Source organism: Chrysemys picta, chromosome 1 (assembly GCF_011386835.1).
Source record: "Chrysemys picta bellii isolate R12L10 chromosome 1, ASM1138683v2, whole genome shotgun sequence".
In the NCBI taxonomy this organism is placed as follows: Eukaryota; Metazoa; Chordata; order Testudines; family Emydidae; genus Chrysemys; species Chrysemys picta.
The window spans coordinates 198,710,843-198,726,179 of record NC_088791.1 but is presented as its reverse complement, the minus strand read 5'-3'; the positions used below and the strand labels follow the sequence as shown (position 1 = coordinate 198,726,179).

Here is a 15,337-nt window from a genome sequence, read left to right as displayed (position 1 = left end):
GAATGGAGCAAAGTAACTGCCATTAAAAATATTTTAACAAGTTTGCCAGTTCAACTAAATGAGCTCATCTTCACATCCATGCAGAACAAACTTAATCAGCTTAAAACAGAACAACAACAAATTAAAATCAAGTTAGGTGAAAGATACCAGCCTAAAAAGACATCCAATAGTGTGTGTTAGAGAGAGACTCTATCAGTCTGAACAGCTACTCAGCAGTTTGTGTGGGAGTGCAGAGCACAAGTAAAAGTTGCAATATTAAGAGGCAAGAAAAAGATGCAAAACAGGAAAGCACCAAAGCACCTTAAAAGATAAACCTAAAGAGTCAGGATTTAAACATTACTAACAGGATATAGAGTCCTGTAATCTTTGGGTAGTTTTATGTTATTCCATGATCATATGGGGTATATTATAGCTCCACGAGAACATTGTTAGAGTTACAGTAGGGCAATTCAATCTGCACATACAGCACATCCTGAATGGCATCAATGGACTGGGAATGCCTTCGAGACTTTGATGGCTTTCTAAAATGGGACTTCCATTCTTCTTCACCTACAGCAAGGTATCTTTAGACTAAGAGCCCGCTTAACGGGGACAGAAAGATCATCCCACTAGAAGAACTTACCTATCATGGAATCCAATCTTCCCTTCAAAAAGGATTACATTTTTCTTCCCACTTGAGCATTAGTCACATCCCCCTGGGGGCACTGAACCAGTGGCATAGGAAGATTCTTTTTCTTCTTGAACCATGGCGGTTTGTGTCTTAAGCACCACCACCACACTAGGATCAAGGCCTCAGAAAGAAAATTAAAAACCACAGAAGGACCCACCCTCACAAGAGTTGTCACCAAAGGAGCAATCCTTTGAAGGAAGAGTCAGGCCCTTAGTAACTATTAGAGTAACCAATACAGACGACATCTAAAGACAAAGCTGCACCGAATTCCACACACAACGAACAAAAGGAATTTAAGACACTATCCTGAAGTAAGTCTTGCATAGGCTGTTTGTACTTTGTCGTCTGACATGGCTGAGCCCTCTTCTAGCTCAAAAGGAAATTTTGAGAAAATGGCAGAACTTCCTGACCCTCGAGAAGTTCTTTTGGAAGGCTTAGCTGATTTTGAAGCCACTATGCCTGGAGAAAGACATAACCAATGGACTTATTTTTTGGCTAACAAAAGGAACGATGGGCAATGGGAAAACAGACTCATGCATATAATCATAAAGGTCGGGCCATATTTTTGCAGAGTCTGTAGGTGGAGGAGTCTTCACCTTCAGTCACTGGAAATTAAAAACGAGTTACCTAATACCAGGGGCTACTTTCTTTCAGCTGTTTCCTGCTGATGACAGAAGCCAAGACACACCAAAACCAGAAGACTACTTTGTGGCAGAGTACTCCTGAGGCACAAAACAAAACAAAAAGAACCATCGCTCTGCTCCTGAGGGAATTCTGTGCTACTGCGCATGCACAGAAATCATGTGCAGTGCAGAATTTTCTTTTCTCAGCACAAAATACATTCTGCCAAGAAGTGCTGCAGTTACGCCTTTTGCCCACCAGGGACTGCTGTGGTGCCAGAACAGAGAGCAGATGCTCCTGGGTGGGAGCAGCCCCAGCTGCAGGTAGGGAAGAGAAAAGGCTCTGGTCCTCAAAGCGCCCTGCCTGTGGGGCTAGGTCAGAAAGCATGGGATATGGGAGGATGGACAGGGTGGAACATATGGAACTGCTGAAGAATTACAGACTGGGGTTCAGAAGGGCTAGTGGGGGGACAGAAAGGTGCAGGCTCACGGTGGGAGAGGTGGCTGGCTGAGTGGGAGTTCAGGGACACATGGGGACAGGGACAGATGTGCCTAATTGAATTAAAGAGGCTAGGGATCAGCGAGGGTCTGCACAGGGGAGACTCCCTAACAACCCTTCCGCCCCACCCCTCAAAAACTGTTCCATACTTCTCCCACCCATACCCAACAACCATCCAAGTTCACACCCAGGCTCACACCCAGGCTCCCTCCCAGCAATTACTTTCCTCTCCCTCAACTCCTCCATTACCCTTCAATATATACCCCAAATTAAGAAACACAGTAAAAGAAATAAAAAAGAGCCACCATGGCTTAACAGCCATGTAAAGGAAGCAGTGAGAGATAAAAAGACTTCCTTTAAAAAGTGGAAGTAAAATCCTAGTGAGGCAAATAGAAAGGAGCATAAACGCTGCCAAATTAAGTGCAAGAATGTAATAAGAAAAGCCAAAGAGGAGTTTGAAGAACGGCTAGCCAAAAACTCCAAAGGTGGTAATAAAATGTTTTTTAAGTACATTAGAAGCAGGAAGCCTGCTAAACAACCAGTGGGGCCCCTTGATGATCGAGATATAAAACGAGCGCTTAAAGACGATAAAGTAATTGCGGAGAAACTAAATGGATTCTTTGCTTCAGTCTTCACGGCCGAGGATGTTAGGGAGATTCCCAAACCTGAGCCAGCTTTCGTAGGTGACAAATCTGAGGAACTGTCACAGATTGAAGTGCCACTAGAGGAGGTTTTGGAATTAATTGATAAACTTAACATTAACAAGTCACTGGGACCAGATGGCATTCACCCAAGAGTTCTGAAAGAACTCAAATGTGAAGTTGCGGAACTATTAACTAAGGTTTGTAACCTGTCCTTTAAATTGGCTTCCGTACCCAATGACTGGAAGTTAGCTAATGTAACGCCAATATTTAAAAAAGGGCTCTAGAGGTGATCCCGGCAATTACAGACCGGTAAGTCTAACGTCGGTACCGGGCAAATTAGTCGAAACAATAGTTAAGAATAAAATTGTCAGACAGAAAAACAAACTGTTGAGCAATAGTCAACATGGTTTCTGTAAAGAGAAATCGTGTCTTACTAATCTATTAGAGTTCTTTGAAGGGGTCAACAAACATGTGGACAAGGGGGATCCAGTGGACATAGTGTACTTAGATTTCCAGAAAGTCTTTGACACGGTCCCTCACCAAAGGCTCTTACGTAAATTAAGCTGTCATGGGATAAAAGGGAAGGTCCTTTAATGGATTGAGAACTGGTTAAAAGACCGGGAACAAAGGGTAGGAATTAATGGTAAATTCTCAGAATGGAGAGGGGTAACTAGTGGTGTGCCCCAAGGGTCAGTCCTCGGACCAATCCTATTCAACTTATTCATAAATGATCTGGAGAAAGGGGTAAACAGTGAGGTGGCAAAGTTTGCAGATGCTACTAAACTGTTCAAGATAGTTAAGACCAAAGCAGACTGTGACAAACTTCAAAAAGATCTCACAAAACTAAGTGATTGGTCAACAAAATGGCAAATGAAATTTAATGTGGATAAATGTAAAGTAATGCACATTGGAAAAAATAACCCCAACTATATATATATATATACACACACACAATATGATGGGGGCTAATTTAGCTACAACAAGTCAGGAAAAAGATCTTGGAGTCATCGTGGATAGTTCTCTGAAAATGTCCACGCAGTGTGCAGAGGCAGTCAAAAAAGCAAACAGGATGTTAGGGATCATTAAAAAGGAGATAGAGAATAAGACTGAGACTATATTATTGCCCTTATATAAATCGATGGTACGCCCACATCTCTAATACTGCGTACAGATGTGGTCTCCTCATCTCAAAAAAGATATACTGGCACTAGAAAAGGTTCAGAAAAGGGCAACTAAAATGATTAGGGGTTTGGAACGGGTCCCATATGAGGAGAGATTAAAGAGGTTAGGACTCTTCAGCTTGGAAAAGAGGAGACTAGGGGGGATATGATAGAGGTATATAAAATCATGAGTGATGTGGAGAAAGTGGATAAGGAAAAGTTACTTACTTATTCCCATAATACAAGAACTAGGGGTCACCAAATGAAATTAATAGGCAGCAGGTTTAAAACAAATACAAGGAAGTTCTTCTTCATGCAGCGCACAGTCAACTTGTGGAACGCCTTACCTGAGGAAGTTGTGAAGGCTAGGACTATAACAGCGTTTAAAAGAGAACTGGATAAATTCATGGCGGTTAAGTCCATTAATGGCTATTAGCCACGATGGGTAAGGAATGGTGTCCCTAGCCTCTGTTTGTCAGAGAATGGTGATGGATGGCAGGAGAGAGATCACTTGATCATTGCCTGTTCGGTCCACTCCCTCTGGGGCACCTGGCATTGGCCACTGTCGGTAGACAGGATACTGAGCTAGATGGACCTTTGGTCTGACCCGGTATGGCCGTTCTTATGACTTCCAAGTCTTTACACTGCTTCTGAAGGGTGCAGGAAATACATTTCTGTATTGTAGTTTAAATAAATTATTACTCAAATTACATACTTGCTGACAGGTTTTTTTTTTTAAATAAAAACCAAAATAATTGAAACTGGCATGATTATATGGTGTTATTTTGACATAAAATATGCAGACTTTTGCCAAATTTTAAACTATTGTATACAGAATTTTTAATTTATGGAGCAGATTTTTTAATTTTTTGGCCGTAGAATTCCCCCATTCTTGTTGGTTGTTATAACCTGAATACATATTCTACAAAACTCAGAGATAAATGTAGGTTTCATTTTTTGAACGTACACACTATACATTTTTTAAGTGATTTATTTTGAAAACTTTTCAGATTAGTTTTACAGCTATATCAGAAAAGGAATGATTGTTTGGTTATTTCATTTACCAAAGGTAATTGAAGCTGATATTTATGAAGTCATTGGGAGGTGAACTATCTCCAATTCAACAGGTTAATCATTAATATTTGGAGGATTTTCTTGCCCTGCTGTACTAGGAGGAGAACATCACCAGACAGACATTTAAAAATTTTTTATTTAACTAAAACAACAATGTTATGTATTCTGGATTTTTTTCTTCAACAGGAAACATAATATTTTAACAAAACAAGCAAATGAATTTTGAATTTAGTTAAACATTCAAGTTTTTTAAAATCAGTTTTGTTTTTGTTAAAATTGTTTTATTGAATAAACAAAAAACAAAAATTAAAATCGATTATGTCAGCCAGGTCAACATGAGAAATTTAAAATATTGGCTTCTGCAGCTAACTCAGTTGTCTTCACCTTTATTTTCCTATTTGTTCGTTATCTGGAAAATAAAAACAAGCTTTTCTGCTTTTTCAGGTCCCAAACGATTTCTCAATTTGGAATGAATTAGTCCAGAGGAAGAAAATATTTTTTCTACGCCGGCAGAAGAAGCTACTGCTGTTAAAAGTGAGATATTCACTTCAATAGTCTCTGAATCCAAGTGCTTAAGTGACTTCCACCAGTTCACTGGTGTGACTTTCTTTAAAACATCAGCAGCAAACATATTCCTTGAATGGTTCACCCTTAGCTCTGAAGGCAGAGCCGACTCCAGCTTTTTTGCCGCCCCAAGCGGCCAAGCAAAAAAAAAAAGGGGGGGGGGGGTAAGGCCAATTGGCACTTCGTCACCAGCTCAAAGAGGAAGAGAGGGACTGAGGGACCCGCCGCCGAAGACCCGGACATGCTGCCCCTTTCCATTGGCCGCCCCAAGCACCTACTTCCTTCGCTGGTGCCTGGAGCCGGCCCTGTCTGAAGGCTTTTATAGTTGGCATTATGGAGGGATGATTGCTGGATGTCCACGTCATAGCCAACTCCTCTTCTTCAGCAGTTAAGGTTTGATCCTGGTACTGAGTATTGAGAATATTTGTAAGAAAATGAGCTGTAAATAGTGCTTGTCCCGTTCGTTTTTTAATGCTTGTAATTTAACTCTGTTAGTGCATATTTTTCTTTTTAAGATCTCACTCAGTTCCTTCCAAATTTCAACAGCGTCAGCAATAAAACAGCTATTTCCCTGCATTTTGTTCAAGGCTACAGAAATAGACTTCGGGGTACTCAGCATATGTTCAACATTTCTCTTAAGCCCAATGTTGAGAACTATTTTTTCCCAATTTTATTCTCAAACTGTCATCAGATTAGGCCAGTTCTTGATATAGTGCTCAAAACAGTCCACTACTGAGTTCCATCGCACGTCTTGTGGGAGAGTTAGTGTGGTTCCTCTCATGTTTTTCAGAGCAGCTGCTGCAAAGTGGCTGTTACAGAAGTATTTTGCAATTTCAACAACATTAGGCTTTATTTCTGGAACACTGAAGTCTTTGGCTAGGAGGTGCATCAAATGAGCACTTCAACTGTATGTTATTAGCTTGGGACTCTCTTCACTCTCTTCTAAATAATTTCTTCTCATCTTGGATACATTTGCAGCATTGTCTGTGACCAAGCTGCATACTAGACATTTGAATTTTTTTTCAGTTTGTTATAGCTTTTACTGTGTGTGCATTTCCTGATGTATCAATTGTTTCGGTAAGGAAGACATACCCTTCTTCTGTTGTCACACAAGCACATACACCAGGATAATTGTGGACATTGCTCCACCCATCAAGACTCAGATTAACAATTTTACCCTCTAGACATTTTGCACACTGCTCAATTTCTCTTTCATACACTTTTTATCCAACAATTTGCCTGCGACATCTGCTCTGTTGGGTGGACTGTATCCTGGTTTTAAGGACTGAACCATGTTAAGGAAGTGTGGGTTCTCAATCATATGGAAAGGAGAGAGTTTGTTGCATAAACAAACCGGGCAATTTTTTCATCAATTACGTCTTTTTGTAATCTGCTGGTTCTTATCACAAACTTATCTATGGTTGTTTCTGGATGCTGGAGATTTTTTTTTTCTTTTTGCTACAGGTGACATACTGTGGCTATGTGACATACATGGTGTGACTCACTATCATTGGCAGATAACTCTGAAACTATAGAAAATGATGGTGACCTTGAAGGTGAGTAGTCTTCAGAATCCTGTATGTTGAGGATGGAGTCGCCTAAACAAAATAAGTCAATGCCATTATTTAATTATTACCACCATACTGCTCATTTAGTACATCTTTACCTCGATATAACGCTACCTGATATAACACGAATTCAGATACAACGCGGTAAAGCAGTGCTCCGGGGGGGAGGGGAGGGGCTGGGGGGGAGGTAGAGGGAGGGAGGCTGCGCACTCCAGTAGATCAAAGCAAGATCAATATAACGCGGTTTCACCTATAATGCGGTAAGATTTTTTGGCTCCCGAGGACAGCATTATATCGAGGTAGAGGTGTATTATTCATTGCATTCACTGACACTAAGTACTACTTTAAAGGTGAAATTGTAAAAGGAAGATCAGCCTATTTCAGCTATTTATTTGATCACAACTGCATCTAAAATGATAGTAGCAGAGAGTAACAACTATATTTTTTGCTCGAACATGAGAATTCAGGAATAGTCCAGAAGGAAGATAGGCAGTCCTTAAGAAAGAAGTATGAAATAAAAAAAGTTTACCAACCTGAAGATCCTGCATGTTCAGACATGTTCCTTTCATCATCTTCAATTCAGGCAACCGGGCCTTGCATTTCTTTGTTGCACTGTTTGCATTTTGCACGCATGCCTGTCTTACCCACAGGTAAAGGAACTTCATTAAAATATTCCCAAACTGGATCTCTTTTATGGCGTGCTGCCATTATAGGTTTTCCCTTCTAGTGAGAGAATGGTATGGCAGATCTCAAATCAATGAAGGCTACACTCAGAAAGACCTCAAGACTTCTGGAATATGCTGCTCAAACAGTTTCACTTTTGTTTCTACTGCCTGTCCCTCCCGTCTCACATTTATCTCCAGACTTCTTCTCCTTGTCCAGATCTATTCTGCCCCCAACTATCTTCTATTCATTGAACTTTTTGAAACTTTGCACTTTTAGAGAGATGTAAGGGATTGACTCTGTGTACACAAATTTGCAGAGGGACAATAGGGTTGATGTCTTATTTCTCACTTCTATATATTATGTATTTATTTAAAAACATTTTTGCTGTTAACAAGCATGTTATCTCTGGAGTGGAGACACAAATCCACTGTTTGAGAACTGCAAAACTAAGCATTACTGATGGTATCTTCTAAACTGAGCACTGAGTCCCATTGGGTAGACAGAAAGATTAACCTAAATAATCTATACAAAAGTCCCTGGAACCCCATAGGATTGGGTCTCTAATCCATGAACTATTGGAACTCATTTACAAAACTTTTCTTAAACATTACATGAATATATTGTCTCATACTACAGAATTAGAATTTATAATCCCTATTCCACGATGAGATAGTTTTAATTAACATACATTATAGCTCAAAGATATCTTAGATAAATGCTTTTTGAGGGGAAAAAAAACTATCAAAAAAATCCAATTTAAATAAAATTTCAATAAAAATATTGATTTTTATCCACCCTGCAACCAGCTCTTTACCAAGACACATAAGTATTCTAAACTAAGTAAACCAATCAAAGAAAAGGGTTTATGGAAAAAAAGCTCTCCAAAATAAAAGCAGGAGGTACTCCAAACAGAAGATAGCAATCTAGAGAATTGCCTCTTTGGAAATAAAAGGTAACTGACTGTTCAGCTAACCAGGCCTCTTTGTAGGGGAAGCAACAACTCAGTTTTTCTTCTGACAGTTAACACTGTCTCCATCTACTGGCAGGAAGACTTGTACCTACTGCTCAGGCTGGCATACAGCAATAACGGAGAACAGGTCTTCAGAGTGCGGATGAATGGAATGACTTTTTAGGAACCACTGCTCAAAGATGCAACATCATATCACATCACATATAGAGTCTAACCTAAAACAAAAAGGTAATTTTTCACTTGCTAATAGTAATGCAATACATAAAGGAGAAAAATGCTCTCACTTGTTGTCCATCTTGATAGTTGTCTATACTTAATGTCTGTGTTGCCATCATGGTTAATGAAGGGTTTATAATGTCAAATCATCACAAGTGAGAACACATATTCTAGAAAAGAGTAAAAGATGTCAGTTACAAAAATAATCTTTTTTAAAACGGATTCTACACAATGCAAAAAATGTTGCCAAAATTTCTGTGCGCAATAGCAAAGCGAATCAGTTATTTAATTGACAATGCAATTATATTCATTTTTTAGGCAGCCATCACTCTCGCAAACAAAACACTTAAGTTAATTGAGCTATGGCAATTTAAGGCTCTGAACCTTACACATTTTCCTTCTGTAATGTGTCTAGTCATCAGGATTGCTTTGGTTGTTGCCAGATTTTTCCCACACTCTTGCATATCACTGTAGTATATGACCATTAAGATGACTAATTACTCATTGTTTTCCAGATGTATTCTATTTTCTAGATATTAAAAACAGTCTCAAGTGGAGTTTTTCCATTGAGAAAACATTTCAGATAGTTTGAAGAATATTCTCCATTTTCATTTTGTTGAAGGGCTTTCATATCATGAACAGAGGAAGGTCATAGCTAAGGATACTAGTTAGTCACAGAGGTCATGGCAGTCACAGATTCCATGACTTTACCAGACCTCCATGACTTCTTTGGCTTCAGCTGTCAGAGACTGAAGCCGGAACTATGGCTTTGGCCAGGGCTGTGTGCCCTGCCCCGTAGCTGAGGCTGGAGCCGGGACTGTGCGCCTTCAGCTGGAGCTGTGTATCCCCTACCCCTTTGGCTAGGGCTTGAGCTAGAGTCGTGCACAAACCCCTACCCCCCAGCCTGCGGCCTGGGCCATACATCGCTGCCACCCTCCCATGGCCGGAGCCATCCGTTGTTGTCCACTCCTCTCTCCCTGCTGGGGCTATGTACTCCTGCCCCATGGCTTTGGCTGAGGCCGGAACCGGGGCTGTGCACTTTGGCTGCTGCCAGGGCCGGGGCCGGAGCTGGGGCTGTGTGCCACTGCCAGGACCAGAGCTGCGGCTGGGTGCCCCTGCCCCGCAGCTGTGGCTGGAGCTGGAGTCGGGGTTGTGCGTGCCCCCCACCCATGGCAGTGGGGCTGGTGCTGTCAGTCCGTACCCCCATTGGGGCTCCAGCTGTCATTCTTCTTCCTTACCTACCCCACCCTCCGCCAGCCCTGTCTCCTGGTTACTTTTAGTAAAGTCACAGACAGGTCACGGGCTCCTGTGAATTTTTATTTATTGCCAGTGACTTTTACTAAAAATAACCATGACAAAATCATAACCTTAGTCTTAGCTCTTTGGGACAAACCTTTGTACGTATTTATATGGAACCTAATTGAGCTCCTATCCTGATTGGGGCCTCTGGGCACTACTGTACATTTTCACTGATTTTAAGGGCAGAAAGGTCCATTATGATCATCTGATCTTCTGCATAGTCAGGCCATAGAACAGCACCCAGCAATTCCTAAATCAAGCCTTTATCCTGTGGTTGAGCTAGAGCATAATTTTAGAAAGACATTCAATTTTGTGAAGAAAAAGGATTGGATTCATATTCCTAGATCCTTTAAACCTTCGTTGACAGAATTAATGATAAACTAGGAGGAGGCTATTTTCTGGTTCTGGTCTGGAGACAGCAAAGATGTCACGAGAACAGGCATTTTTACAATATTTCAGTCCAAGATAGTAGAAGCCGCATAAGAACACCTGATCTTGGCAGAAGATACACCATTCCAAGTCAAAAACCTCACAAGGGCAGATCATAAGATTCTGTCATTTAATAACTGAAAGCCTAGGCCTGATTTTGTATTCTTGGCCCATCTCCATTTAAAATGCAACTCTCCTTATACTCACCCCACACAACCCCAAAGCAAGCACTGAAGATACAAGAACTATTAATACTGCATTGCATTCTCATTAATCTAATCGATATAGATATGGGTGGGCAGAGATGCTGGAACAAATTTTTATAGTGGGACTGCTGAAAGCAGAAACCATGTATTTGGCTGCTATTATTACTTCAAGCCAGAGGGTGCTGCTACACCATCAACACCCCTAGTTCCAGCACCCCTCTGGGTGCGTCAGATATTAACAATGTCCTTCATAAAACTTTTCTATTATAACAATCTTTCGTAGATAACATTTCTCTTGATAATTGTATATTGCTATATTGCCATAAACAAATAAACTTACACACATTAATATTGGGATAAAAATCAAAAACAAGAAATGTATTTTGTACCTAGATATTACAACACGAGACTTCTATAACACCTTCCATCTAAGGTAAAAGCGATCTCTAAACCTCATTGGTCCATAGTGATTGACACCCAGACATGGTAAAAAGGATGTAAGCGGTGGCCAAAGGCCTGGTTGATAGTTTCACCACCTGGTGAGGGAGGTCGTTCAGACCCTCAACCAAGCAATAACTTTGAAAATCTGGTTGATGTCGCTTGTGATGTCAAGGATTGGGTTTGAGATGCTTTATGTCTCTGTGGTCTTTGCCTGTGCCTTTTGGGTTCGTAATGTCGTTGCTGCTGATGCTGGAACAAGGTGTCTCTGCTGCATTGGTATGCCCGGTAACGTCTTCCTATCATTGCAGGTGATACATCCTGAGAGTATGGAGAGTCGCCTGGGAAGCTTTCATTGAGTGGAGGATCTCATCGGTTTTGTCAGAGAAAAGTTTTTCCTCTTTCGAATGGGAGATCTTCCCCTTTTACTTGGCGATTTTTCGGAATTCCTGAGAATTGCAGCTATGATGCTCTGTGCATTACTACGGCTGTGGCTGTTGTTCTCGTTGCCGTGTCTGCCACGTCAAGGGACACCTGTAGTGCCGTTCTGGCGACCAACTGTCCTTCTGTTAGTTTGGCTTTGAACTGTGCATGCCTCCTCTCTGGGAGGTCATTAATAAATTCATTCAGTTTGCCATAATTATCATAGTCATATTTGGCCAGGAGCGCGCTGTAATTTGCAACTCTGAATTGTAGCGTTGCCGAAGAATAGATCTTTCATCCAAAGAGGTTGAATATCTTGCCCTCCTTGTCCTGTGGAGTGGACCTGTACTGCGGTTTGCCGCATTGGTTTATGGCCTCTACTACTAGAGAATTGGGTAGGGAGTGAGAAAAAAAAGGAAGTCCATACCCTTGGCGGGCACGTAATACTTCCTATCTAGCTTCTTACATTTTGGTGGGTCAGTAGCTGGTGTTTGCCAAATGGTTTCCGCCTGTTCCCTGATGTTATTTATGGGCAACACTATTTTAGAAGTCAGACGATGTCTGGAGAATCTGGAGGAGTTTGTGCTGGGTGTCCTGCACCTCCTTGAATGGGATCTCCTGACTCAGTGCTACCCTTCTGAACAGTTCATGGAACTGTTTGAAATCATCAGCCGTGGTGGGAGGTGGCAGCATTATGGCTTTCTGTGGCGACCAAGAAGAGTTATGCACAGGTGCTGCTATGTCCTGCTCGGTGCCCTCTTCCCTCTCATCCCATTTCCTCCTGGGCTTCCGAGGTCTCCAGTATGAAGGATGGTGGTGGTGATCTTATTTTACCTCTGGGTGGGGTCAAAGGTCTGTTGTAATGAGCCCTGTATGCTGCCTATAGGTCTCAGGCTGGCCATTGCATAGGAAAGGGCATAGGTGGGCACATCCATGGTTGACCATACCAAGGTTGCATGTCTTGTCCATAGGGAGCCTTTGATTTAATGCGTCCGCAGGGTGGTCTGTGTTCTGTGGGTAAAGAGAAGGCATGCTTTTCCTGTTCATCTCATCATCACTTGATAATGAGGGGTGAGGGGGGGTGAGGATGGTCTGATGCTGTATGCTCAGGTGAGCCATCGATGCTGAAGAGTGGTGACTGCACTACTGAAGAGACCACGAGGTCTTTTTTTTGTATTAATTGGTGTGGTGCCGTTGATTTTGGCACCGTCAGTACTGATGTCATTGTTTTAGATGGTACCGGGGACAGTGCCGATGACTTGTGGTCCCAACTTGTTCAGTATGGATGATGTCATCTTGGCTCTGTCCGTCGGCACCAGTGGTGGAGGCATAGTCACTGGTGAGGGCCTCGGTGCCGTGTCTCTTAACAGTATGGTCGGTGCTTTAGAGGGGAAGGCAGTCTTAGATACATGCCTCGACTCCTTGTCCTTCCGATGGGGCTAGGCAGAGGTCCCAGTGCGGACTTTGCCAGAGGTGCACTGTGCCTCAAAAGGACTCGCCCGTGGAGTGGTGGGCACCAAAGATAGTGACCTAGCAGGAGACAGTTTCTTTTTATTTGGCTCTCTCTGTGGTGAAGTTGTGGCTCTGTTCCTTGATCTTTTAGGGGAACAAGCGTTGTCCTTAGTTGAGGTGGATATAGCTGGGGAGCCCCTGTGGAAAGAGTCTGTTGCCCTGGATCAGAGGCCAGTTGCAGAGATTTTTTTAGTAACCGACTAAGACTAACCAAACACTAACTATACTAGGAAAAAACTAAAACTATTTCTAATTATGTTTCTCTAGGTTTGTGAGAGATGCTGGGACACTGCAACGGAGCTCTGTCTCAGGCCAAGGATGGTGGAGAAGGAACTGAGGGGGGTCAGGTCGTGTGCGCACTAGATGAGGCGCCAACAGTGCCACGAGATGACTACTGCACATGTGTGTCCCAAATGGACACTTCTCCTCAAAATGTCTGATCAACAGCGCCGGGATGCACTGACACCTGAAGTGGAGCATCCACAGGGACAGCACTCGAAGAAGAAAGTATCTCCATTTTACAGATGGGAAAATTGAGCCATAATGCCGTTTTGGTGACCTCATAATGCCGTTTTGGTGACCTTCCAACTCAGTCCGGCCTCATATTTCTAGCTAACATACGGAAGGAGGCACTGCTCTCCAGTCCACCTAAGGTGGAACACCTATAGGGACACTACTCAAAGAAAAGAAGGTTACTCACGCCGTGCAGTAACTGAGGTTCTTTGAGATGTGTCCCCCTATGGGTGCTCCACCTTAGATGCGTCTGTGTCCCTACGCCTAGGATCGGATATTTTCGGTAGCAGTGCCCATTGGACCACATATGCACCCCATCCCACACCCTGAATGGTGGCTATATAGCACTGTGCAGTCCAAATGCTATCAGTTCTTCTCTACTGCAGAGTCCATGTTTGAACTCCAAAGCAACGAGGTGTAGGGTGGGTAGTGGAGAACCCATAGGGACACACATCTCAAAGAACCTCAGTTATTGCACAGGGTGAGTAACCTTCTCTTCTTCTTTGAGGAGTGTCCCTATAGATGCTCCCCCTTAGGTGACTATAGAGCAGTCCCCCTGGTTGGAAGGCTGGGGCTTCAGATTTGGCTTTGTTACTGATGATAGGACAGTCAGTCAACCTTAACAGAGCCTCTGATGCAGAGTCCTGCTCAATTGCGTAGTGCACGGATGGCCAGGATGCTGCTCTACAAATCTCTGGTATTGGTACATTGTTCAGGAAAGCTACAATAGAAGGCCAATGCCCTACGAACATCCAGCATGTGCAAAAGGGCCTCTTGTTTATTTCCTTGTGGCTTAGAGAAGAAAGGTGGAAGGTGGATAGGTTGGTTCAGATGGAAGGAAGATGGCACCTTGGGTGGGGTCTTAATGTGACATTATCTTTGAAGAAGACTGCGTAGGATGGGTACGCCAGAAGGGTTCCCATTTTCTCCATGCTACAAGCGGATGTGATGGCTACAAGAAAGGCCATCTTCATTGATAGATGAATGTAGGAACAAGGAGTTCTTGACTTCAATTGGAATCGAGAGAGTTTTGCTCACTACCCTAGCAAATTTGATAGCTACAGTATGAGCCAGTCCGCAGGTATCAGCTAGAACCTGTTTTACAGCACGAAGAAACAACTTTAATTTTAATATAGATTTTTGCTATTTAATTTCTTAAATGTGGTGCTAAATATTGTGTGTGGCACGACCCTTTAATGTAACAAGGAGTAATAAAAAGGTTCACATTTTATACTACTTTATAAATAACACGTTAGGAAAGGTCAATAAAAAATAAAATAAAAAAGTATAATGAAATTATGAAGTATTTAAATGAGGGTTTCATAAGCCAAATTTCCATTTATTTTCTTGGGAATTAGATCAACAAGTTTTTTCAAATCCTTAGATACTTGGAGGTTTATATTTTCTAAACTAAATTTATTAAGTAAGGACTACTAGGTTAGTGTCATTCCAGTATTTTATTATGGAATGGAAAGAATGAGGAACATTTCAGAATTCTTGCTACATTTGTCTTGGGTTTACTATTCAAATTCCACTGTCCCATATATTTACTAGAGGACAATATTTAGCTTGAAGGTTAACTGCTACTCCATCTCCATAAAATTATAGATTCAGTATCTGTTTTTTGGAATGGCAAAATATTACAGACTTCTCCACTACAGAAGTTATAAAAAAGGGGAAGGTGGGAATAGAAGGAACAAATGCATTTAGCAATCAAACTTGTACACTGGACCCTCGCCAGAACACGGGGTGTTGGATCCATGCGCGGTCCCGCATTAACGCGGGGACCGCGTTATAGCAGGGATTCCAATTAAGGTAATTAAATTTGGGATCCATGTGCGGTCCCGCGCTATAAGCAAATATTTT

At 42.0% G+C, this 15,337-nt stretch overlaps 1 protein-coding gene across 23 annotated transcripts in view; it reads right to left on the bottom strand.

Annotated features, from left to right (window-relative positions):
- PKNOX1 (PBX/knotted 1 homeobox 1) overlaps positions 1 to 15,337 on the bottom strand; it is a 71,834-nt gene that overhangs the window by 36,933 nt on the left and 19,564 nt on the right. For 19 of the 23 annotated variants that reach the window (XM_065578000.1, XM_065578053.1, XM_005310973.5 and 16 more), the window contains one exon: positions 8,720 to 8,821. In XM_065578000.1, coding sequence (XP_065434072.1) covers positions 8,720 to 8,770 — 51 coding nt within the window. In that variant the 5' untranslated portion in view covers positions 8,771 to 8,821. Of the gene's footprint in view, positions 1 to 6,780; positions 6,830 to 7,332; positions 7,435 to 8,719; positions 8,822 to 15,337 lie in introns of all 23 variants that reach the window. The other 4 variants (XM_065578047.1, XM_065578092.1, XM_065578110.1 and 1 more) reach the window with 2 other exon arrangements.